The sequence below is a fragment of the Choristoneura fumiferana genome, chromosome 8, assembly GCF_025370935.1.
Source record: "Choristoneura fumiferana chromosome 8, NRCan_CFum_1, whole genome shotgun sequence".
NCBI classification, from domain to species: domain Eukaryota; kingdom Metazoa; phylum Arthropoda; class Insecta; order Lepidoptera; family Tortricidae; genus Choristoneura; species Choristoneura fumiferana.
Genome location: NC_133479.1, coordinates 19,308,993 through 19,332,919, shown reverse-complemented (window position 1 = coordinate 19,332,919; position 23,927 = coordinate 19,308,993). Strand labels below are relative to the sequence as shown.

At 40.2% G+C, this 23,927-nt stretch overlaps 4 protein-coding genes across 5 annotated transcripts; 3 read left to right on the top strand and 1 right to left on the bottom strand.

Moving 5' to 3' along the window:
* Positions 1-531: 531 nt before the first annotated feature.
* Positions 532-5,351, top strand: LOC141430700 (actin-related protein 2/3 complex subunit 1A-B-like). 2 transcript variants are annotated; one of them, XM_074091560.1, is made up of 4 exons: positions 534-650; positions 732-824; positions 1,198-2,221; positions 2,601-5,351. In XM_074091560.1, the coding sequence occupies exons 2-4, from the start codon at positions 734-736 to the stop codon at positions 2,626-2,628; spliced, it is 1,143 nt and encodes a 380-aa protein (XP_073947661.1). In that variant the 5' UTR covers positions 534-650; positions 732-733; the 3' UTR covers positions 2,629-5,351. The 2 variants fall into 2 exon arrangements, with proteins under 2 accessions (XP_073947660.1, XP_073947661.1); XM_074091559.1 differs by having other exon boundaries at positions 532-650; positions 1,198-5,351.
* Positions 5,352-7,173: 1,822 nt separating this feature from the next.
* On the top strand, positions 7,174-9,431 carry Arpc1 (Actin-related protein 2/3 complex, subunit 1A). Its single transcript, XM_074091561.1, has 3 exons — positions 7,174-7,445; positions 7,527-7,619; positions 7,989-9,431. Exons 2-3 carry the CDS (start codon positions 7,547-7,549, stop codon positions 9,038-9,040), a joined length of 1,125 nt encoding a protein of 374 aa, XP_073947662.1. The 5' UTR covers positions 7,174-7,445; positions 7,527-7,546; the 3' UTR covers positions 9,041-9,431.
* Positions 9,054-19,166, bottom strand: Sec71 (ADP ribosylation factor guanine nucleotide exchange factor Sec71). Its single transcript, XM_074091558.1, has 3 exons — positions 18,793-19,166; positions 13,454-18,303; positions 9,054-9,639 (listed from the first exon to the last, which is right to left on the bottom strand). The coding sequence occupies exons 1-3, from the start codon at positions 18,914-18,916 to the stop codon at positions 9,502-9,504; spliced, it is 5,112 nt and encodes a 1,703-aa protein (XP_073947659.1). The 5' UTR covers positions 18,917-19,166; the 3' UTR covers positions 9,054-9,501.
* A 603-nt stretch (positions 19,167-19,769) lies between these two features.
* Positions 19,770-22,833, top strand: Bub3 (mitotic checkpoint protein Bub3). Its single transcript, XM_074090613.1, has 4 exons — positions 19,770-20,200; positions 20,590-20,814; positions 21,414-21,684; positions 21,917-22,833. Exons 1-4 carry the CDS (start codon positions 19,988-19,990, stop codon positions 22,204-22,206), a joined length of 999 nt encoding a protein of 332 aa, XP_073946714.1. The 5' UTR covers positions 19,770-19,987; the 3' UTR covers positions 22,207-22,833.
* Positions 22,834-23,927: the final 1,094 nt, after the last annotated feature.

The following is a 23,927-nucleotide window of genomic DNA, read 5'->3' as shown; positions in this document are numbered from 1 at the left end:
TGTTGACAGGACAATTTAAATAATCCAGATAAGATATGTTAGTTAATCGTCAATTGTGAGATGTTCATAATTTGTTTTCTTGTTATTTAATGTTTTGCCCTATGGGCTAATGTGACAAATTTGTACGATAACGTTTCAAAATAAAATTAAAAAAAAAAAAAAACCATAGACACTTGTAAGTTTTCCACACTTATTTTAAGGAAGCGAAACCGTTAAATACCGAAAAAAGGTAAATTATTTACCATACCGACGGTTTTATTATGATCGGAAACAGCGAGCGAACTTTCTATCTGTCATGTCACATCATCGAGTTGGGTGTTATCATTTCATCGACATTCGTAGAGAAATATTTCAAAAATTGATGCATTTATTGCCCTAATTTGCATCTCAAAATAATCAATTTAAACCTTGTGTTAACACATTATTATTATTATTTTGTATACAATTTGACGATCCTTTTGTGAATTTCTTATAATTACCTGACATGTATTTATAATGTATTTTTTCATTAGGTAATAAATAAATCGAATCTTATCTAATCTAATTAGTGTTACTGAAATTCGTGTTGACTGTCCAGAGTCCACGAATTTCTTATAGCAAGTGCTACACCTCGGGTTCATCAATCTTAAGTATTTCCTGTAAAAATTAAGGTAAGTTTCTTTAAAATGTTTGAAATTACGGTCGACTGTTACACTTGGATCGGAAAACCAGTATTTATTGTGTATTTCCAGGGATGTTCCAGACCACCATAATGTCTCAAACGCTGACGTTCGGTGACTCATGCGCGCCTATAACTTGCCATGCTTGGAACAAGGATAGGACTCGTAAGTATATAATTATTTGCTCATAAATAAAGTGTTGGGTGGGATGCAGATTTTTGTGGTCTTTAGGCTCCTTGAACAAGTCCAATCAGAATTTACTTCAATTTCTTCTCTTTGACTTTGTTTTGTGTTATTTAAACCTGTAGACCTCATATTGCCTGGTAGCAGGCAGAGGCGGCGTAAACTACTGGCGGCGTAGGCCACCGCCTCGCAGTTTTAAGGGATGAAATTTCTTAAAATTATACAAATATGCCTGAATGTGAAGCATCATCTGCATGCCTCATAAAATATATCTCGCTCTCATCACATCAGTGCTTGTCTGGCCTTTTTGATGTTTGGAAGTTTTTGTTGCTAATAATTTATTCTATCTTTGCAGAAATTGCCTTCTCCCCTAACAACAACGAAGTACATATTTACCAAAAGGATGGCAATGATTGGAAGCAAACCAACAACTTGGCTGAACATGACTTGAGAGTCATGGGTATTGACTGGGCTCCCAATACTAACCGCATTGTAACCTGCTCTGTAGACCGAAATGCCTATGTCTGGACCCAAGGAGAAGATGGAAAATGGAGCATCACTCTTGTGCTGCTTCGAATCAATCGGGCAGCCACTTGTGTGAAATGGTCACCCATGGAGAACAAGTTTGCTGTTGGCTCCGGAGACCGGTTGATTTCAATCTGCTACTTTGAGAAGGAGAATAATTGGTGGGTCTCTAAGCATATTAAGAAGCCCATTTGTTCCACTGTGACTTCCTTGGACTGGCACCCTAACAACATGCTCCTAGTGGCAGGGTCAGCAGACTTCAAAGTCAGGGTTTTCTCTGCTTATATCAAGGATATTGAAGATCAACCTGGCCCTAATGTTTGGGGAACTAAATTGCCTTTAGGCCAGTTATTGGCCGAGTTCCCCAACTCCCCATCTGGAGGTGGATGGGTGCACAATGTGTCATTCTCTGCAGATGGGAACAAGATTGCATGGGTTGGACATGACAGCTCCATCAATGTAGCTGATGCTACTCAGGGAAAAGCTGTCATTAAACTGAAGACTGAATATCTGCCCTTCTTGGGATGTAATTGGGTGACCAATAACTCCCTGGTTGTGGCAGGCCATAGCTGCATTCCATTGCTCTACTGCCATGACAGGGACACTTTGAAGTTTGTTGCCAAACTGGATAATACTCAGAGAAAGGAGTCTGGAGGCTTGTCTGCTATGAAGAAGTTCCAGTCTCTAGATCGCCAGGCTCGTATTGAGACCAATGATACTTTTCTTGATTCCATTCATCAGAATGCTATAACCAGTATTAACTTGTACAAGGGGACTAAAGCCTGTACAAAGAAGTTTAGCACTTCAGGCATAGATGGACAGCTCGTTATCTGGGATATAGACTCTCTCGAGAGGTCACACACACACACACACACACACTCACACTCATACACACACACACACACACACACATGCACACACACATACGCACACACACACACACACACATACACACACATACACACACACACAATACATGCATTTGTGCTTTATCTCTTCTTCATTAAACTGATAGCTAAGTTCTTGTATATATATATATATATATATATATATTTAAAGGCCTTATATTTCACTTTATGTAATCAGCTAATACTAAGTAATTTTTCCTATTGTTTATTTATTTTAAAACCGAATCAGGCCGCCACGTGACAGACATTGCCTAGTGTGGGGCCGCTGGATATTCATTGAATGTTAATAAGGTTACCTTTAATAAACAATTTTTATTTAATTTAGGTCCATTGAAGGTCTCAAGATTCAGTAGAAAAACACAACCATATTAATGTATAATTTTATTCATAGGAATAACTTTACTCGCGTGCGGTCTGAATCACTCCATCGATAAGTATAGTATAGCATCAAAAGCTGTGGAAACTATAAGCGATCACAGTCAGATCAGTCTAGCCGGAAAAGAGAAGAAGCGATGATGGCGGCGAGTGAATCAGCTCCCAGACAATAAAAACTTTCAAATATACAGATTAACGCAATAATTTATAGGTACAACGTCTATACTTTATAATTATAATACAATTAATCGCCTTGAAGACGTTAATGAAGTGGTAAGACGTTTTAATGACCTTCTACTGGGACTTTTTGACATACATGCACCGGAGAAGACGGTTGTGATGAAGGAGGCACCGAAACCATGGCTCACCAGTAATGTGAGGCTTATGATGAGTTTACGAAACGCAGCACACTCGAGATTTAAGCGAACGAAATTGGACTCGCATAAGCAGTACTACCTGGATCTGAAGCACCTCGTCATTGCAGCAATACACAACGAGAAGCGTGCCTTTTTCGAACAACATATTAATGATACTACTGACAGTAAGACTCTCTGGAAAAATTTGAAACGCGCAGTTCTTCCCGAGCCACAATTACAAAACGACCTACCTATGCATTTTAATGACCCTGACTTAATGAATCACCATTTTCTTAACGTCCCAGGGCAGTCACAAGTGGCTATGTCAGACTTGACTTTCTTCGAATTTCACAGATACGGAGACTCGACTTTTAAACTAACAACAACGACTTCGACGACTGTAGCTAAAATTATTGCTATGATAAAATCTACAGCAAAGGGACTGGACTCGGTTTCTATTGACATGCTTCATTTGACACTCTCGAAGACTGCTGACATTCTGACATACATTATCAACAGAAGTATTACGACTATGACATTTCCGGAAGATTGGAAATACGCTCGCGTGACCCCAATACCTAAGAAACCGAACCCGGCCGACCTATCTGACCTCCGTCCTGTCAGTATTCTCCCTTGTACATCGAAGATAGTGGAAAGGGTGATTTGTGATCAGCTGTCGGAATACCTAGAGAAAAACAGCATCTTGCCTGAACTACAGTCGGGTTTTCGCAAGGGTCGATCGACTGCTACTGCGTTACTCGACGTAGTCGATAACATCTTACAGGCGAGGGATGCTGGTAGAAGTACCATTTTGGTTCTTTTGGATTTTTCTAGGGCTTTTGACTGCATCAATTTGCCCTTGCTATTATCTAAGATGTCATATTATGGATTTGATGCTACGGCGATTAAGTGGTTTGACAGTTACTTGTCTGGCCGAGCACAAGCGGTTGAGCTGCGCGGAATGCATGGTGGTGCTTTGCGGTCCTCCCTTAGCTCTGTTAGCAGAGGAGTGCCGCAAGGTTCGATCTTGGGTCCGCTGCTCTTTATACTTTATAGCGCCGATATCGTTTCTAGTATAAGGAGCAGTAAATACCATCTTTACGCCGATGACTTGCAGCTTTATGCATCTAGTATGCCTTCAGATGCGGCCAATGGCGTGGAGAACATTAATGCAGACCTTGATCGCGTTTTCTCTTGGTCGCAGAGGAGCTGTCTGGCTCTTAATCCCCAAAAATCTAAGTATCTTATATTTGGATCTAAGCATCAGATTCGCAATACTTTGAAAAATCTGGCTGCCAGGGATGTTGCTATCATGGGAGAACCAATAGAAAGGGTAGATGTAGCTAGAAATCTTGGGCTAACTATGGATGGCGAGTTGCGTTTTGAGAGCCATATAGCTCAGTTAGTTAGCAGCTGCTTCTATCGCCTCCGGATTCTTTACAATATTCGTGACTACCTCAGTGTGGATTTGCGTGTCCAACTGTGTGAGTCGCTAGTATTGTCTAGATTGAACTATTGCGATGTTGTTTATGATAGTTGCATACTTGGTAGTTCTAGGAGATTGATTCAACGAGTTCAAAACGCATGTGCTCGTTTTTGTTTCAAAGTCCCTCCTCGGTCCCATGTCACTCCGTACTTGAACGCTGCCGATCTGCTAAAAATGCACGCTCGCAGGCGCTTGCACCTTGCGACCCTTTTGTTTGGTGTAGTGCGGCACAAGACGCCTTCGTACCTCTTTGAAAAAATCACATGGTCAAAAAGTGTGCGCAGATCTAAGGCTATTGTGCCGCCGCACAGGACGGCGGCGTTTCGGGGCAGTTTCAGATTTGCAGCGTCTAAGTGCTGGAATGATATTCCCCCTCCCATCCTCGGAGTGACTAGCAGGTACACCTTTGGGCGAAAGCTTAAAGGCTATTTGTTGGCATTTCAAAAATCTTAATTCCTCTCCTTTCCAGCACTATTTCTCAAAACTGCTTTTTTGTTTTTTCGATTTCTTTCTTTAATTTAATTTTTCTTTTTAGCCCGCGTTAGGGTGTATACTTGGCAAGTGAGTGCATAATAATAATAGTTGTATAATTAATTATGTATATCTACGTACCTAATACATTTATTTTTATGTTTTTAAAGTCACACAATAAATTCATTTTATAGTTTACAAAATATCTATTTATTTATGTAGTTTTATGTAGTTAATGGTGTGTAGTATGTCTTTATAACGGCCCGAGGGTTGCCGACGGTGCTGGCTGAAAATCAGCGCTGGGGTGTTTTTAACGCTTCAGCATTATGCTGAGCCAGTGTCCGATTCACAACCGCAATGACACATACCTTGTGTTGTTTTTTTTTTTTTTTTTGTACCTAATAATTTTGTTGTCTTGTGTTGTGAATAAATGTATTTTCTTTCTTTCTTTCTTTCTTTCAATTAATTTTTTTAACCGACAATGAAAAATAATAAATTAGACGTAAGACTACTCCCTATTTATAATAGATCACTTTGAATACTACTGAAGTACAGTCAATGTCACATTAAAATTTAAGAATCAAAACGTATTTTTAACCATATTCCTACAAAAATATAAGGCCATGTTGGGATCGATCTGTTGATCTCTCGTTATTGGGGGGCGACGATGTTGAAGACGGGCCCGATGCGCAGGAGCACGCGGCGCAGCACCGTCCGCAGTTCTGGCTTCACGTCGAAACACGTCACTTCGCACAGCAGCGGGTAGTATCGGGACACGTACGCCGCGAACTGAAAACACATTGCATTCATTAAGGCTGCGTTGGAAACAAAAAAATCCGAGGATGTATTGCGTGCGATTAATGTTTTTCATGAATCAATACCTACCTACATTTACCTATCCTCGCACAGCACATCTTTGGTTGAAACAGCTGCGCGGAGCGAGACGAGGTAAATGAAGCGTTCTCATTGGCTCATGAAAAACAAACATTTAAATCTGAAGAGGTAACAAGCAGACTTATAAACTTTCGCATTTATAATATTAGTGGAATGGTTTAAATGATAGGTACTTACCTATTTAAACGAAAACAAACTACCCACTAAATATCGGAAGGGAAGAAGGTTCGAAGAAGACCATGCAGAAGATCATTGCCCGTGGGACATCGATTCAAGCTAAGTAATAAAAGGCTTTGTCTAACACACATTGAATAACAACCGTTTTCACTACTTCTTTCTGTTATATGGTAGAAGATAAGGGTGGAAAGAGATAGCGAATGCGATCGCGAACATCAGCGCGTACAATATGGCCTCAGATTTAGAGCTCATGAAAGTTCAATAAGATTTGTTGATCAGCATTTAAATCTTAGGAATTCTATAATAATGATGCTTATCAATCTGAGCACACAACACTAAGTCCGATAGTGCTCTTATCAGTGATTCATTGTTTTGAAGCGTCAACTACGTCAGAACCTTCTAATGAAGGAATTCTTCTAATACATAGAAGACTTGTCGAAAAAAAGTCTTCACTTAACGTTCTTTAATTTATGTAGTTTTTAGAGTGCAGTGTTCTTTGAGACCGTTCGGAGGTTTCACGAATCATATAAGTTTTTTAATAGAAGTAGGTACAGTCAAGGTCTAAGATATCGGTACACTTTAGTACCTACCTTTTCATATTTTGACTACAACTTCTGGCAATTTAATATACAGGTTCAAAGACGAAGTGATAGCGTAAAGGTAGTAAAGTCTTAACATAATGTTTGACCCCGGCCATACGTATGTCTATTTCAATTATTAAGATCACCACGAATATAACTTGAATGCTAGATTTACAGTATTTTTGTAGTTAATTATTCTACGTAAGTATTTACGTTTCTCCCTTGGCGTTAATACTTAAGAAATAGTTTTATTTGATGCCATTTAACAACGGTCTAGTCTAGGTATTAAAGCTACATCATTTCCGTAATAACAGACTTTGAAAGCCATACTTAAAAACCTCACGCAACAGTGCGCCATCTAGTGAGACAAAAAACGATAGCCCTCATTGAAATAATCCATAGACACTTGTAAGTTTTTTTTTCATTGCCATGGACTAAAATTTGAACTCCACACTTTTATTTTAAGGAAGCGAAACCGTTAAATACCGAAAAAAGGTAAATTACTTATTTACCATACCGACTGTTTTATTACGATCGGAAACAGCGAGCGAACTTTCTATCGTCATGTCACATCATCGAGTTGGGTGTATCAGAGTGTATCTCTTATTAGTCTGTGGTTGGGTGTTATCATTTCATCGACATTCGTAGAGAAATATTTCAAAAATTGATGCATTTATTGCCCTAATTTGCATCTCAAAATAATCAATTTAAACCTTGTGTTAACACAGTGTTACTGAAATTCGTGTTGACTGTCCAGAGTCCACGAATTTCTTATAGCAAGTGCTACACCTCGGGTTCATCAATCTTAAGTATTTCCTGTAAAAATTAAGGTAAATTTCTTTAAAATGTTTGAAATTACGGTCAACTGTTACACTTGGATCGGAAAACCAGTATTTATTGTGTATTTCCAGGGAGGTTCCAGACCACCATAATGTCTCAAACGCTGACGTTCGGTGACTCATGCGCGCCTATAACTTGCCATGCCTGGAACAAGGATAGGACTCGTAAGTATATAATTATTTGCTCATAAATGAAGTGTTGGGATGCAGATTTTTGTGGTCTTTAGGCTCCTTGAACAAGTCCAATCAGAATTTACTTCAATTTCTTCTCTTTGACTTTGTTTTGTGTTATTTAAACCTGTAGACCTCATATTGCCTGATAGCAGGCAGAGGCAGCGTAAACTACTGGCGGCGTAGGCCACCGCCTCGCAGTTTTAAGGGATGAAATTTCTTAAAATTATACAAATATGCCTGAATGTGAACCATCCTCTGCATGCCTTATAAAATATATCTCACTCTCATCACATCAGTGCTTGTCTGGCCTTTTTGATGTTTGGAAGTTTTTGTTGCTAATAATTTATTCTATCTTTGCAGAAATTGCCTTCTCCCCTAACAACAACGAAGTACATATTTACCAAAAGGATGGCAATGATTGGAAGCAAACCAACAACTTGGCTGAACATGACTTGAGAGTCATGGGTATTGACTGGGCTCCCAATACTAACCGCATTGTAACCTGCTCTGTAGACCGAAATGCCTATGTCTGGACCCAAGGAGAAGATGGAAAATGGAGCACCACTCTTGTGCTGCTTCGAATCAATCGCGCAGCCACTTGTGTGAAATGGTCACCCATGGAGAACAAGTTTGCTGTCGGCTCCGGAGCCCGTTTGATTTCAATCTGCTACTTTGAGAAGGAGAATAATTGGTGGGTCTCTAAGCATATTAAGAAGCCCATTCGTTCCACTGTGACTTCCTTGGACTGGCACCCTAACAACATGCTCCTAGTGGCAGGGTCAGCGGACTTCAAAGTCAGGGTTTTCTCTGCTTATATCAAGGATATTGAAGATCAACCTGGCCCTAATGTTTGGGGAACTAAATTGCCTTTAGGCCAGTTATTGGCCGAGTTCCCCAACTCCCCATCTGGAGGTGGATGGGTGCACAATGTGTCATTCTCTGCAGATGGAAACAAGGTTGCATGGGTTGGACATGACAGCTCCATCAATGTAGCTGATGCTACTCAGGGAAAAGCTGTCATTAAACTGAAGACTGAATATCTGCCCTTCTTGGGATGTAATTGGGTGACCAATAACTCCCTGGTTGTGGCAGGCCATAGCTGCATTCCATTGCTCTACTGCCATGACAGGGACACTTTGAAGTTTGTTGCCAAACTGGATAATACTCAGAGAAAGGAGTCTGGAGGCTTGTCTGCTATGAAGAAGTTCCAGTCTCTAGATCGCCAGGCTCGTATTGAGACCAATGATACTTTTCTTGATTCCATCCATCAGAATGCTATAACCAGTATTAACTTGTACAAGGGGACTAAAGCCTGTACTAAGAAGTTTAGCACTTCAGGCATGGATGGACAGCTTGTTATCTGGGATATAGACTCTCTTGAGAGGTCCATTGAAGGTCTCAAGATTCAGTAGAAAAACACAACCATATTAATGTATAATTTTATTCATAGGAATAACTTTAGTCGCGTGCGGTCTGAATCACTCCATCAATAAGTATAGTATAACATGAAAAGCTGTGGAAACTATAAGCGATCACAGTCAGATCAGTCTAGCCGGAAAAGAGAAGAAGCGATGATGGCGGCGAGTGAATCAGCTCCCAGACTATAAAAACTTTCAAATATACAGATTAACGCAATAATTTATAGGTAAAACGTCTATACTTTATAATTATAATACAATTAATTTTTTTTAACCGACAATGAAAAATAATAAATTAGACGTAAGACTACACCCTATTTATAATAGATCACTTTGAATACTACTGAAGTACTGTCAATGTCACATTAAAATTTAAGAATCAAAACGTATTTTTAACCATGTCATATTCCTACAAAAATATAAGGCCATGTTGGGATCGATCTGTTGATCTCTCGTTATTGGGGGGCGACGATGTTGAAGACGGGCCCGATGCGCAGGAGCACGCGGCGCAGCACCGACCGCAGTTCTGGCTTCACGTCGAAACACGTCACTTCGCACAGCAGCGGGTAGTATCGGGACACGTGCGCCGCGAACTGAAAACAAGCATTCATTAAGGCTGCGTTGGAAACAAAAAAATCCGAGGATGTATTGCGTGCGATTAATGTTTTTCATGAATCAATACCTACCTACATTTACCTATCCTCGCACAGCACATCTTTGGTGGAAACAGCTGCGCGGAGCGAGACGAGGTAAATGAAGCGTTCTCATTGGCTCATGAAAAACATATTCCTCATCTCTGGATGGAAACGGAGCCTTGCCCTTTCTGAGAGCAGTGGGACGTATTATAATTATAGGGATTGATGGAACTATCCTTTGTTTGTCTTTTCCTGGGACTCAAAACTATCTGTTTACCGAATTTCATCTAAATCGGTTCAGCGGTTGGTTTAAACGTGAAGAGGTAGTACGTAAAAGCAGACTTATAAACTTTCGCATTTATAATATTAGTGGAATGGGTGAAATGATAGATACCTATTTAAACGAAAACAAACTACCCACTAAATATCGGAAGGGAAGAAGGTTCGAAGAAGACCATGCAGAAGATCATTGCCCGTGGGACATCGATTCAAGCTAAGTAATAAAAGGCTTTGTCTAGCACACATTGAATAACAACCGTTTTCACTACTTCTTTCTGTTATATGGTAGAAGACGAGGGTGGAAAGAGATAGCGAATGCGATCGCGAACATCAGCGCGTACAATATGGCCTCAGATTTAGAGCTCATGAAAGTTCAATAAGATTTGTTGATTAGCATTTAAATCTTAGGAATTCTATAATAATGATGCTTATCAATCTGAGCACACAACACTAAGTCCGATAGTGCTCTTATCAGTGATTCATTGTTTTGAAGCGACAACTATCAGAACCTTCTAATGAAGGAATTTTTCTAATACATAGAAGACTTGTCGAAAAAAAGTCTTCGCTAAACGTTCTTTAATTTATGTAGTTTTTAGAGTGCAGTGTTCTTTGAGACCGTTCGAAGGTTTCACGAATCATATAAGTATTTTAATAGTAGTAGGTACAGTCAAGGTCTAAGATATCGGTACACTTTAGTACCTTTTCATATTTTGACTACACCTTCTTGGCAATTTAATATACAGGTTCAAAGACGAAGTGATAGCGTAAAGGTAGTAAAGTCTAAACATAATGTTTGACCCCGGCCATACGTATGTCTATTTCAATTATTAAGATCACCACGAATATAACTTGAATGCTAGATTTACAGTATTTTTGTAGTTAATTATTCTACGTAAGTATTTACGTTTCTCCCTTGGCGTTAATACTTAAGAAATAGTTTTATTAGATGCCATTTAACAACGGTCTAGTCTAGGTATTCAACCCGCGTCATCCTCAAATGACTCTCTTAAACCGCAGTTTTCCTCAACTCATACTCTAGTAGAATCAAGTAATTAGGAAATCAATTATTGTTATCTAATCTAAACTCTCACATGAGCTCTTTTATAGGTACGTGTACGATACAAAACTACACTGAGACAAAATACCAGCATTACGCTACCTAGCTCATCAGTTAAGACAGACGTTTATGGCCGCCAAAGTCAAAGTATCTTATTCAATTTAGGCTATGAAGAAAAGAGCCGAAAATGCGCGCTAGGAACGATGACCTTGTCGGATTGTATGCAGAAGGTCGCCGAGAGCAATTTCCACCTTGATAGTACCTAAATACAATAATGAGTATCGAACTGTACCGCTACCATGAGTTTACAGTGACCGTACTCGATAGCGACGGTGTAAATTATTCGTGTGGAGCAGTAGTTCCCAAACTTATTTTTCTCGTGGACCACTTTCAAAATTTTACTGGTTTCGGTGGACCCCCTGCTGCTACATTTCTACCACATTCTTAAAGTCGCCAAAAAATAAAAATTGTGTCGCTTCTGAGTTCTTGCCCTATTAAAATATTATCTGCTTAGTTAGGTACTTAAAACAATGTAGATAGGCCCTTATAAAAACTATGCTTACATTTTGGCTCTTTACTATCAAAAGCAGATAAATTTTCGTGGACCCCCATTAACATCTTATGGACCCCCATTTTTTGTTCACGCCTACGTAGACCCCCAGCAAGTCTCCCGTGGACCCCTGGGGGTCCAACTGGACCACTTTGGGAATCACTGGTGTGGAGAATGGTACAGCGCCTCTACAAATAATTTACGCCGTCGCTATCGAGTACGGTCACTGTAAACTCATGGTAGTGGTACAGGTCATATAACGTAAGTAGGTACGGTAACGGTTTTAAAAGGCTACGTTTCAACCAGAAATGGGCGAGGATGTGTTGCGTTGCGAGGAATGTGTGTTTCATGAACCAGTAGAAACTTCCTTTACCTGGCCTCGTTCCGCTCGGCTGTTTCCACCAGAGCGGTGCCGATTGCCAGCAAGGCGCCGGGTCCCTACTGGGGTCCGGGTTATTGTGGGTTGGCCGGAAGCCCTTTTTTAAACCCCGACGCTTATATTTGACGACCTGGTTAGAGCGACCCCGGCGCGGGCTGAATTTGACCGCTATGTATTTATCGTACCTAGCTTTGGACGTGGATTTTATAAGTTTGACCGCTGTGTGTCGCTCTGTGGCACCGTAGCTCTTAAACGGGTGGACCGATTTGAATGCGGTTTTTAATTTGAAATCAGGTTTTCTAGCGATAGTTCTTAGATGAGATATTGAACTTTTTGCAATGTGCAAATGCTTTACGCATGCCTTCCGTGGAAAGTTGTGTGGGGCTTTTTAACTTTAGGGAGCATACCCATTAATAACACATTGGCGTTTGTCCACTGCGGTTATGGGAGCGCCATGGGACCGCGGAACCATGACGCTCCCCGAGGCCGGCAGGTCTAGTCTGACCCTGACAACAAATATTTGAAGTAGGTAACGTCTCGTTTGATTAGTCCTAATTATTGTTAATCTGGCTAAACAGTTAACTTGTCATAAATAGTTATCTCTGTAGGTACATGTAGGCACATTTAGGTTAGATTGTCATAAGCTCATAGCTTAACGAGATTATAATGATACCTAATTCAATAACACAACCCAAGATCACCTTCATTTTGTCATGATCGGTAGATCCCATTAACCAAGGGACCCCGTACATCCCTGTATTTTTTTTTTTATACCTACCTATAACTTTTTAGCTTTAATATACCTACTTGTAATTTTAATTTTGTATTACGCTTGTAATAGTTAAAAGAATTGTAATATAATTTTTGTTTCGCTTTAAAAAAAAAACTTTCGCCAAGTTTCTTGCGGCCGCTGTCTTTCCGAAAGCACTCGTAGTATGATCATGCCAAATTTCAAGTATCTAGGTCAACCGGAAGTGGTACCTTATAAGTTTTTCGGTTACGGCAATTTCACACCATTTTAATGACTGTATTTTTTGATTGCGCTAACTTAGAAGTTTGATTTTTTCACTGCTCCAATGGGTGGCAGACTTGAGCATTTGATATTAATTTCAGCTCAAATGGATGACAGTAAAGTGATTTTATAAGGACTCCGTGTGTCCTTTTGAGTTACGGAACCCTAAAAAGGTATTTTATAATAATCTGATAATTTCAGCTGATGGTTGGTTCACTTTGACTTTTAGATTGAATATTTGTTTGACATAGGAACATTATGAGACATCGTCTTCGGGACATCGCGCGATTGTCAGTTAGGACACCTATCGAGTTCAATATGTTTGATCGCGCGCACACGCGATGGTCGCATCGCGTTCTATTAGGTAGGACGATGCCTGAATATTGCTGTCGACTAATCTTCAGAAATAAAAAGCCAAATTGAATGGAGGGCAATCGTTCATAGCACAGGTGTGAGTATAGGTAAAATAGTTAGTAAAATCTGTATTGTACTCACTCTCTCATCGGGCATCTTCAATATTCTGGTCAGAATGAGCAGCAGGATGGATGTCCAGGCGTCGCGGTGCGCCTCGTGCTGGAGCGCCGTGAAGTACTCCAGAGCTTCGCAGCAGACTGCCAGGAGTCGCGCTTGCACGGCCGCCGCGTGGGCGCGCCGCGACTCATCCCCGTGCATCTTGAAAAGTACCCGGAGGGCACACGCCAAGGACTGCGTCTCCTGCTTTAGCATGTTTGGTTTCACGGATCCTTTGAAGTTCGCCTTCCAGAGAACGTTGCGCTGCGCGTTGTTGGTGTTGAAGGTTTTCGCGAAGCGGTGGCTGCAGAGCAGACAGTCGACCAGCCGGAGGAGATGCGGCGAGCTCAGCAGACGGTACATGCCTTGTTCCTCGCGCTGGCACTCCTGGCCGCCGCCGGGCGCGCCGCCCGTCAGCTCCGCGGCCGCCAGCGCGAGCGTCTCCGCATCCTCCTTGCGAGACGTGGCTGGGTAGAACACGATGTTGTCGATTGTTTGTATCAGCTCCAACTGAACCACGCATTTGATTAGGAGACTGTTGAACACCCTGTTGTTCGAACGAGCGTCATCCGCTTGGGGCTTCTTGAGAATCCCGCGCGCAGGCGCCTCGTCCTCCTCTTCAGGCTTCCACGTCAGCAGCGCCGAGGGCAGCGTGCTGTTGAAGATATCCAACATGATCTGACAGGTATTGCTCCATGTGGTGTCGTCGAATTTCATACCGTTGGAGATGACGAGGTTTTCGAGGCAGTTAGTCCCGGAGCGCGCGAGCTGTTCGTTGTCCTGTTGCACGCACCAGTGCAGCTGAGCGTACAAAGTTTCGAGTAGCAAGGCGCCGAGCACATCGAAGTATTGCGTAAACACGTCGACGATCGCATAGAGCGCGTGGTTGCACGTCGTGGTCATCCACTCGTTCTTTTCCAGCTGGTGTTCCGGTAACTTCATGTTGTCGAAAATCCTGAACAGAATATTGAATAGATCTCTCCACCAGTGAGGACGGAACGATTCCCCGTGGGTCTTTATGATTTCGAATAGGACGGTAAGCCCGCGCGTGCGGACGTCCAGTTTGCATCGACTCACGACGCAGGATAGGGAAAATAATAGAGGGAACCATCCCCTCAGCCACACTCGGTCTTCCTCGGGCGCGCCTTGCTCGCTCTCTAACCCCGCGTGTTCCGTGAACAGCTGGGGTGAAGCCCCGACCGCTGACGCACAGGACCTCACGAGCCTTATTGCTTCCATGGACGTATCAGGGAATTTGGCGTTACACGCGAATTCTGACAAGCACTTGACTGCGTCTTGGAACGAGTCGATCATTGCTGAGAACTGTTTTTCATACAGTTCAGTTATTATCTTCCCTGTGGTCTGGAATGCTAAATCTACTATTGCTTCATCTTGATCGCTAGCTGCTAAGTGGAATACTGAAAATATGTTCTTCCAACCTGACTTTATGTTGGGTGCTTGGGAATTCACCATCTGAGCGATACACCTTACCACCATGTCTCTTATTGTGGGGGAGTTGTTCTTTTTCATGATGTGCTCGAATGGTCTTAAAAAGTCCTTCTGGAATTTGAAATTGGCGAATTCACCTTTTTCTATAAACTTCATTGATAACTGTCTTAGAGAATCCACTGCAAAGAAGGAGATGTCTTCATTGTTGCTGCAGCCGACTTTGTTGAAATGATCGCCGAGCACTTGCCATATACGAGACCACTGCAGCCTGATTCTTCCCATGTTGTAATAAGATATTTCAACAATTTTCTGTAGGGAGAACATTCGAGGGTTGGTGGGATGGCTTAGTTCATCTAATGACACCTGACACAATGCTTTAACGAAGTCAACAATAGCGTCACCGTCAAGTCTTGTCGACCCTGTGAATATTCTGTCGACGGCGACGACGACACTTTGAGAGCTCGTTTCTCCAATATGTTCTTTGACGCTGGGGTCTAGAGTCATCAAACTGAATTTCAATGAATCTGGCTGAGGCTTGATGCCAGTACTGGACAAAAATTGTGGTCTCACTCCTGTGCCTATGAGCTGCGCCAACTCTAATTGAGAAATACATTTGACGACATCCAACCAACTCGATCCTAAATAGTTTCCATCCGTGTGCGCGACTGTAATCAATGTCTTTATTGTATCGATGTTCTTGGCCTTCATTTCTGTGATAGGCGAGTTAGCTGTGAGAAGCGTGAACCGTGCTAAAGCTTGCACGTACGCATCTCTTTCTAAAGACATGTGAAATATGCAAGCGATACGAATGGCGCAGCGGATACCGTCCAAGCATAAGGAAGCTATTTCGGGATCATCGCAATCCTGGAGTCCTACTGAAAACGCAGCCAGGAACGGCGTCCAGGCCATTTTGAACATTGGCCGCACGTGCTCGACATGTTTCGCGGTAGTGAACGGCGTTTGGACGTGGGAGACCGACTCCATCAAGTTTTTAGCAGCCGTCGAAATTTGCTCCATTTCCATATTCCAAATAAATTTGCGTTTCTTTTCATTAGCGATCATATGTTTACCAGGTTTAGATGTGCTCTTCATTTTAATTTCATGGCCAGCTATTTCGTCATAGATTTGAGATAAATATTCTCGGGGTAGGTCATTGTTGTCGCTTATGCCGCTATTCAGTTTAATGTATTGTTCTTTAGTCATTTTATTCTTAACTTGTGGCGAGTGCAAATCGGTTGTTAGCATTATTATGGAAAATGCGAGTACGTAAACGGTGTCTGCGCTCGTAAATAGAGTGTTGCTAGGGTTACACTCGCAATAGCGCGACGCAAATTTTTCCATCAACCTGTCAATTTTCTGTGCTTCGCCAGGGAGCCTAAATCCTTCTAAGAAGTGACGAAGAGCTGCCACGATATCCATATTCGCAAAATTCATGGAGTCAACATAAGCATACATGACTTCCTTTGAATGATCGTCGTTTTCGCCTAAAAATTCACCGACAAAAGTTTTGTCAAGTCGTTCGTCTGTCAGTAGCCACTCAGCTATTTCCTTAGTGGAAGTGCCTAACAAGCTCTGCTCCTGTAGGAAGGCGACACCTTTCTTCGGCTTCCGATTAAAAAGGTCAATGCCGGTTTCCCATACCTCTTTCTGTTGTTTTAATACCTCAAATTGCTCAGGAGAATCTAAGGTCTCCCTATTTCCGACATTGCTTGATCCTGTAGAGATCAGGCTGAGACTAGAGCCTCCATGAGACTTAATGCTGTGGTGATCCGTGTCTTCTTTCGCGGTTCTTTCTCCCAGCGTCGTCTGTAGGTTTGGATTAATGTAGAGCTCTTTACTCCATTCCACCATACATTTTAATATGGAAACTAAGCATTCCAGTCCTCTGATACGCATAGATTTCTCTTGATTTGGCGTAGCTCCTAACTCTAAAGCTTGCCTTCCTTGGGCGATTTTTGAGACATCATTCACTAATCTTTGGAATAAGTTTGCAGCTGACAAATCGCAATCGTAGTTGACATAGATATCTACAACACTTTGTGCATCACCACAGATTCTCGTCAAAGCTTGGATCACCATCCATTTGTGTTCAAAAGAGGAACTTGATGTTTCCAAAATATTCATGAAAATTTCTTTGAAGAAGACTTCAATTTGCTTTTTGAGGTGGGCTTTGAAGTTTTGCAGAAGAGCCAAGAAAATGGCGAGGGATAGTTCAAATACTTCTGGCACAGAGCTGACTCCATTTTTAGAAAGAGCTACGCAAAGATACTGTTTGATTGCAGTGATGAACATTTCATTGTTCCTGAATACTGGGCCAGCATTTTGTAGAATAGAAAGTAGTAAATGCAATGAGAGAATTTTGGATCTCAGTTCGTGAGATTTGGGATCTGGAGTACCTTCTGGGAGTGGTTTCATGGAGAGTTTACATAGGGCTCTGAAAACTAGGAATGCATCTTTTTGAAGGATGTGTGTGAATTTAGCAGTGACTGAATTATCATTCTCTGATGCAACATCTACACTTTCTTGTGATGGTATTCTTGTCATTGTAGGTTCTGTTCCAGCTTGGCCATTACTTTCATGGGAAATGCTGCCACTGTCCTGTGAATCTGGATTCTCATTGTTCTCAGGGACATTCTGATTTATTTCTTCAGTGGATTTCTTGAAAGCTATTGTAACAGCATTATCTATAACAGAGTCTACAATTTGCTTAGCAATAATCTTAGCTTCTAAAACATCATCCATATTGTCACTCGGTGCTGGGGTGATGCTCTTGTTTTCTTCACCGACATGATTATTCTGATCATCGCTTACAACATTGCCATTAGGCATTTTGTGGTGTACTTCTGTAGGGGCATTTTCTGATTCCAATGCCTGATTTTCCATTTTTGTAAATATGACATTAAGCATTTGTGTGAGGGTAGCACGGGCTGTAGTTTGGTTAATTAGATTCTTACTCGCTAAATAAATATTATAACATGTACGGACAGCCAGAAGGACTGTGCCTTCATGAACTTCAACATGCTGACTCGTGATGACAGTCAGGAGAGCTTTGATTATCTGAAGCTGGACTCCCTCATCGGTTTGTGGGCCAGTGAAGCAGCCACATATGGTCTCTACTATGCGGTCAATCAAAAGTTTTCTTGGTGTGGTGGAGTCCGGAACATTGCCAGTAAGATGACCATAAGCAATTAATTTCTGGAGGCAGTCAAGTGCCGTGACCACTATCCTGGATGCTTTGCTCTGGCAGGCCAATTCGAATGGTAGGAAGTACTTCTCTGCTGTGATGATGTTGGAGGCATCATTTTTAGGCAGTGGAAGTGTGCCAGATGTTGGACTCTCAGACGTCTCCGGCTGACCTCCATTTATTAATTCTGTTTTAATTTCCTCTGCAACAAACAATTATGTGTCTATCAAAACCTAGAAATTAATGCGATAATAAAAATTCATTATTAAAAAAAAAATCAAGGTTTATCGCAATATTTTACACTGAGAGCCATCTCTCACTATTTCGCAACATGATCTCATGATTGTATAATCAGATGCTAATTACCTGGCCACAACATGAATCTCAAACAATACCACTAATTAAAATAAGTATCACAATATTAAATGAAGTATACACAATGAACAGCAATAGCTGAGGCAGTAAGTAGATTATATGCAATAGATTATATTCCAATGACTTAAGATAAGGCATATAGTACCTCCCACTACTTTCACTTCCAAGGCCATCAGACATTTACTAAATCAATCTGACCATTATTTTTTTGCAAAGGACGATACAGGGCTAACGGCTAACCTAATTAGTAAAACTGACATGATCGATGTAATATAATTTCGATACCCATATCGGCAAGTGTCATTTCGATCCTTACCTAGAGCTACCTCACAGGACTTCTTCAACTGACTGTGATAGGACCGTTTTATGTCCTTATCGGCTAATATCTTCTCTAGAGCTCGTACTATAAACATTTCTTTAGTTTTCAGGTTGGTTTGCATCGTTATTATAGTAGGAAGTCACTCCATCCGTTCCTACTGGAATCGACTTAGGTGCGGTGGTTCTGTTGATATTTACATAACTCTATTGAGGCACTGTTGTATTGTGTTCGTAGGTTTATTCGCTGGATAAATAACAGCACAAATGTAACATCACAAAACTTTACGCAATAAACGAATTAAGAAATCATTTCTAGACGGAATCTACTACGATTCCACAGTACGTTTCACACCTCATCACAAACATGTCAAGTCAATAAAAAGTCGCATTCAAAATGTTTATTCGCAATTTCTGTGAAAGATTGAATATTTAAATAACTTTGTTAGATTTAAAAGTAAGATATAATTTTTTATTCGAATAATTAAGGGATAGTTAGTTACCTATTAGAAAATAATAATTAATGATCCGAAATTGGTAAAAATAAAAACAAGAAATCAATTCAGTTATATCTGAACGCAGAATTAAATTTATCTTTGCGTTTGGTTATCAACAGACCAATTCGTAACTGAATAAAAGTAGAAAAGTTGGATAATAATTTATATCATTATTTCTGGATTTACCTAAATATGTAATGATATTATTTACTTATCTCAAAGTATGGTCTTTGTTGAATTTTCCCAACCACAGAATACCACTATCTTTTACTGTTTAGCTTCTCATCGAGCATAAGTATGCGGGAGCAAAACGCAAATCACGTCAGTTTTGTGGTTTGACTTTAGTGTGTGTAGTTGGGGTGACACTCTTTCCCGGCCTGGATAATACCGACATGGAAATACCGGCCCTGTTTTTTGAGTACATGCCTTTAGAAATTAACATGAGCTTCTATGGGCGAATAAACGAAAAACAAAGTCGGTATTTCCATGTCGGTATTATCCGGGCCAGAAAAGAGTGTCACCCTGTCTGTATTGCAATTCGCCAAGCCGAGCCTTGAATTCGTCAATTTCTTTATTGTTTCTGCTTCCAACTATCGGCAATTACTTTTTCAATCTTGAATTATTTCCCACAAGACGCCTTAACATACGAGAAATTCATTTGAAAAGGTTAAACATAAACCCAACAAAATTGCTTCCACAATGACAGTGACGCGGGTCGCGGAATCCCGCACCGAATTTAAACTAAAAAGTCTTCCTGAGGATGTGATATCAAGTGTTAAATTCGCTCCTAAGTCGAACCAGTTCCTTTTAGTGTCTTCGTGGGATTGTTCCGTTCGACTTTACGATGTCAGCGGGAACTTGGAGCGGCATAAATACAACCACGAGTTACCAGTACTTGACGTCTGCTTTCGGGTAAGGAAACTACATGGTATTTTTTTGATTTTTGCTATACAGTTACTTTAACAAAGATGACAAAAAAACTTTCTTTGTACCAATACACACATTGTTACCATACTTCATAAGTATAATTATAACCTAACTCTCGAATATATAGGTTCATCAAGCACTCCTTTGCAACCACAGAATATGGGCATAGCAGGAGAAGGGCTTAATGAAATTGGCCATCAGGTCTTACAATGAGGCTGGCATAGTTGCATAGGTGCACTAAAACCTCGAAAAAAAAACAAGAAAAATGTAACATTGTAATAAAAGTGTAATTTAGCAAACATTGTAATGTAACAAAAATGTAAAATTGTTTGATGATAAAAAATGTTAATGGAAATACAAATTGTTGGTTTCAGGATGCTGTTCACTCGTATAGTGGTGGACTCGATCAAACACTCAAGATGTATGATCTCAATGCAGGCTCAGAGACAAGTCTGGGCGAGCACAAGGGAGCTATCCGCTGCGTGGAGTTTGCCAATGAAGTGAATGCTGTCCTGACCGGGAGCTGGGATGGAACTGTTAAGATGTGGGATAGCAGAGTACCCAACTGTGTTGGGACCTATAACCAGGGGAATGAAAGGGTAATTGAAATTACTGTCATTCTTTTAGTTCAAATTTGAAGGAAAGAAAGATTTTTATTCGGGAAAAATTTGACATGGCATGTACGGTAATAGAAATAAAACATAATAATAACCATAAAAAAGAAAAAAAATATATTACATTATCTCTTTAGTGCTAAAAACCGCAATAAGGGCCACACTCAGCATAAAACTGTAGCGGACCACAGGGCTGATTTTCAGTGTAACCTTTTCCTACTACTAGAAAAAATTGTGTGGCAACACTTGTGTGGTTGAGTCATTTAAGTTTTTAAGTATAGTTAGAGGCCACAAGCCGGCCAACTGTAAATGTAATTCAATTATTAATTACTAATATAATAATTGAATAATTAAATTGAAGTATTAAAATGATATAAAAAAATAATCAGTAATGTCTTACTTAAATAGTCAATATGTTTTATTTCAAAATACTTAGAAAGGTCATTATAATTAATTAAATTGGTATACCTACAATTACGTACTTAATTAATTTGTTTCATTTTAAAATGAGGTATGAAATTCAAGAATAAAACTGTCTGACAATGCCATAGAATAAAAATAAACCATTTCAAAAATTCTTCCAGGTATACACCATGAGCATAGTGGGCGAGAAGTTCGTAGTTGGCACTTCAGGTCGCAAAATCTTTGTCTGGGATGTCCGTAACATGGGCCATGTAAATCAGCGCCGGGAATCCTCACTCAAGTACCAGACGCGCTGCATCCGCGTGTTCCCCAACAAGCAGGGGTATGTGCTCAGTTCCATTGAGGGGCGCGTTGCGGTGGAATACTTGGACAGTAACCCTGAAGTGCAGAAGAAGAAATATGCCTTTAAGTGCCACAGAATTAAGGATGGAGGTAGGTCACTGGTCACTTTTAAACTGTTCTTTGCATGAATTATAAACACTAATAGGTACATGTTGTCCACTTCACACAGGTGAAAGAATTGTTTAAATCAGTTCACTACTTTTCATATTTATCCATTACAAACAAACATACAGTTAAATCTTTACTGCTATTTATTTAAGATAAAAAAAAACAAATATTACTATAATTTACCTACTCTTACTAAAGACAATATTCATTTCAGGTCTTGAAAAAATCTACCCAGTAAACGCTATTAGCTTTCACTCGGTATACAACACATTTGCCACAGGCGGCTCTGATGGCTACGTCAACATTTGGGATGGTTTCAACAAGAAGCGCCTCTGCCAGTTCCACAGATACAATACGGCGGTATCATCTCTAAGCTTCTCTTACGACGGATCAGCTCTGGCCATTGCTTGCTCCCAGTTGGATGAGACGCAGGTCGAGGATCCGAAGCCCGAGGATACAATTTACATTAGATATGTTACTGACCAAGAGACAAAGCCAAAATAAAGAGATTGTGTGCCCCGAAAAGTGTGAAAAAGTTATGGCATCAAAATGTTTTCCAAGCTGACATTTCTTTTGCGATGTTTGCTGAAGTCAAGTGTTGCAAGTCAAATTTCCATTGCCAGTGGTCAGATTAGCCAGATTGGTCAGATTTGCATGCTATGTGGGTTGGATAGCAATGGACGTACAGTACAGTCAGCAAAAAGTACAATAATTTGGTCTGAAGTTTTGTTGTGAAACTTATTTTAGTATGAAAGCATAACTAAATCAAGCTATTGAATAAGTATGTTGACTCGCTGAAAATAAAGCTATAGTAATTATAATATTTAAACCGTTTTAACATTAATTATGAAGATCTCTATAAAACAGCGGCGGGATTGTTTTAAATAAAAAAAAGTTTATTGCAGACAAAGCTTAGTGGTCATTTACTTGTACTTTCATTTGTAAAATGTTCATATGAACAATAATTTAATATATATTTTTTTATTTTAATAATTTTTGATTTTATAATCTAATAACGAAAAATCAGCCAATAGCCATAACTTTTTCAATGATTGGTCGGGTTGTAGAGAGTAAGTTAGACAGTTAATTATTAACAGTAAGTGATGAACATGAATAAACTTAAGTTTTTAACCACGTCTTTTATTTCTTGATTGTCACTTGATTTTTTTGTGACCAGAGGCCGTATTGCTTAATGTACGCAAAAACTATGATTGGTTTTTTGGAGTCTTTTTGTATTTCTTATTTCAACTCCAAATTTGTTACTTTTACGGGTATCCCGTGAAACCATATCGAAAATACAAACTGAGACATGGATGCACAGAAAAACCAGAAAAAGAGACCAGCGCTGGTGTCTTTTTCTGGTTTTTCTGTGCATCCATGTCTCAGTTTGTATTTTTCGATACGCAAAAACTGTCATTTGATTGTAATCGCGAGTGTTAGGAATGTTAGACATTATCCCTTCGGCCTCAGGAATGATTTGGAGCATCCCACTAATCCTACTTAATATTATAAATGTGAAAGTTTGTCAATATATTTGGATGTTTAATAATAATAATAATAATCGTCCCGATAGTCGTTTCGGCAAACGGCCTAATAGCGAAGTCTCGAGAGACTCGCGAGATGGCTGGATCAAGGGCCAGATACAGAAGGCGGTACTTCTGGACACGGCACGCATCGTCCGGAGGTTCCTCACTCTGCGGCCCTGACCACCGGTAGCTTGGGCCCTACCCCGTTACCGGCGGCAAACAAGGTTAGGTTTTTATAATATTTTTATTTTGTATGTACTTTTCTGTATTTTACTTCTTATAACTATTATGGAAACCTAATCATAAGAATAAAAAAATAAATAAAGAGAATAATAATAATAATTTATTTATTCAGACAACTTGGTCCAAAATTTTTGTTAGTAATTATAGCTAGCCTTGCATAATTGAGCACTCATTTCTTACAGCTAATGTCTTCAGGAGACTGTTTGGTTTAAATGTTTGGATGTTTGTTTTGTTACTCAATCACGTCTAAACCGCTGAACCGATTTAGATGAAATTCGGTAAACAGATAGTTTGAGTTCCCGGGAAGGACAAACTCTTAGTTTATCTTTTAACTGAGGTAATTGGGCTCTTCACAACTTTCACAAGCACTTTTAAAGAAACATCGTGTTTAAAATTTGCGAGTCATTTTTGTATTTTTCATACGGTTTTGAAGGCTCGTCATAAATCGGACATGTT

What these genes read in the sequence shown, in the direction of transcription:
- Sec71 (XM_074091558.1), bottom strand. Translation starts at nt 18,916, where the DNA reads ATGCAAACCAACCTGAAAACTAAAGAAATGTTTATAGTACGAGCTCTA. An exon ending in GTCCTGTGAGGTAGCTCTAG is followed by an intron (nt 18,304 to 18,792) that starts GTAAGGATCGAA and finishes TGTTTGTTGCAG; the next exon opens with AGGAAATTAAAACAGAATTA. An exon ending in TGAAGATGCCCGATGAGAGA is followed by an intron (nt 9,640 to 13,453) that starts GTGAGTACAATA and finishes GCTTGTTTTCAG; the next exon opens with TTCGCGGCGCACGTGTCCCG.
- Bub3 (XM_074090613.1), top strand. Translation starts at nt 19,988, where the DNA reads ATGACAGTGACGCGGGTCGCGGAATCCCGCACCGAATTTAAACTAAAA. An exon ending in ATAACCAGGGGAATGAAAGG is followed by an intron (nt 20,815 to 21,413) that starts GTAATTGAAATT and finishes AAATTCTTCCAG; the next exon opens with GTATACACCATGAGCATAGT. An exon ending in CCACAGAATTAAGGATGGAG is followed by an intron (nt 21,685 to 21,916) that starts GTAGGTCACTGG and finishes TATTCATTTCAG; the next exon opens with GTCTTGAAAAAATCTACCCA.
- Arpc1 (XM_074091561.1), top strand. Translation starts at nt 7,547, where the DNA reads ATGTCTCAAACGCTGACGTTCGGTGACTCATGCGCGCCTATAACTTGC. An exon ending in CTGGAACAAGGATAGGACTC is followed by an intron (nt 7,620 to 7,988) that starts GTAAGTATATAA and finishes CTATCTTTGCAG; the next exon opens with AAATTGCCTTCTCCCCTAAC.
- LOC141430700 (XM_074091559.1), top strand. Translation starts at nt 734, where the DNA reads ATGTTCCAGACCACCATAATGTCTCAAACGCTGACGTTCGGTGACTCA. An exon ending in TTGGAACAAGGATAGGACTC is followed by an intron (nt 825 to 1,197) that starts GTAAGTATATAA and finishes CTATCTTTGCAG; the next exon opens with AAATTGCCTTCTCCCCTAAC.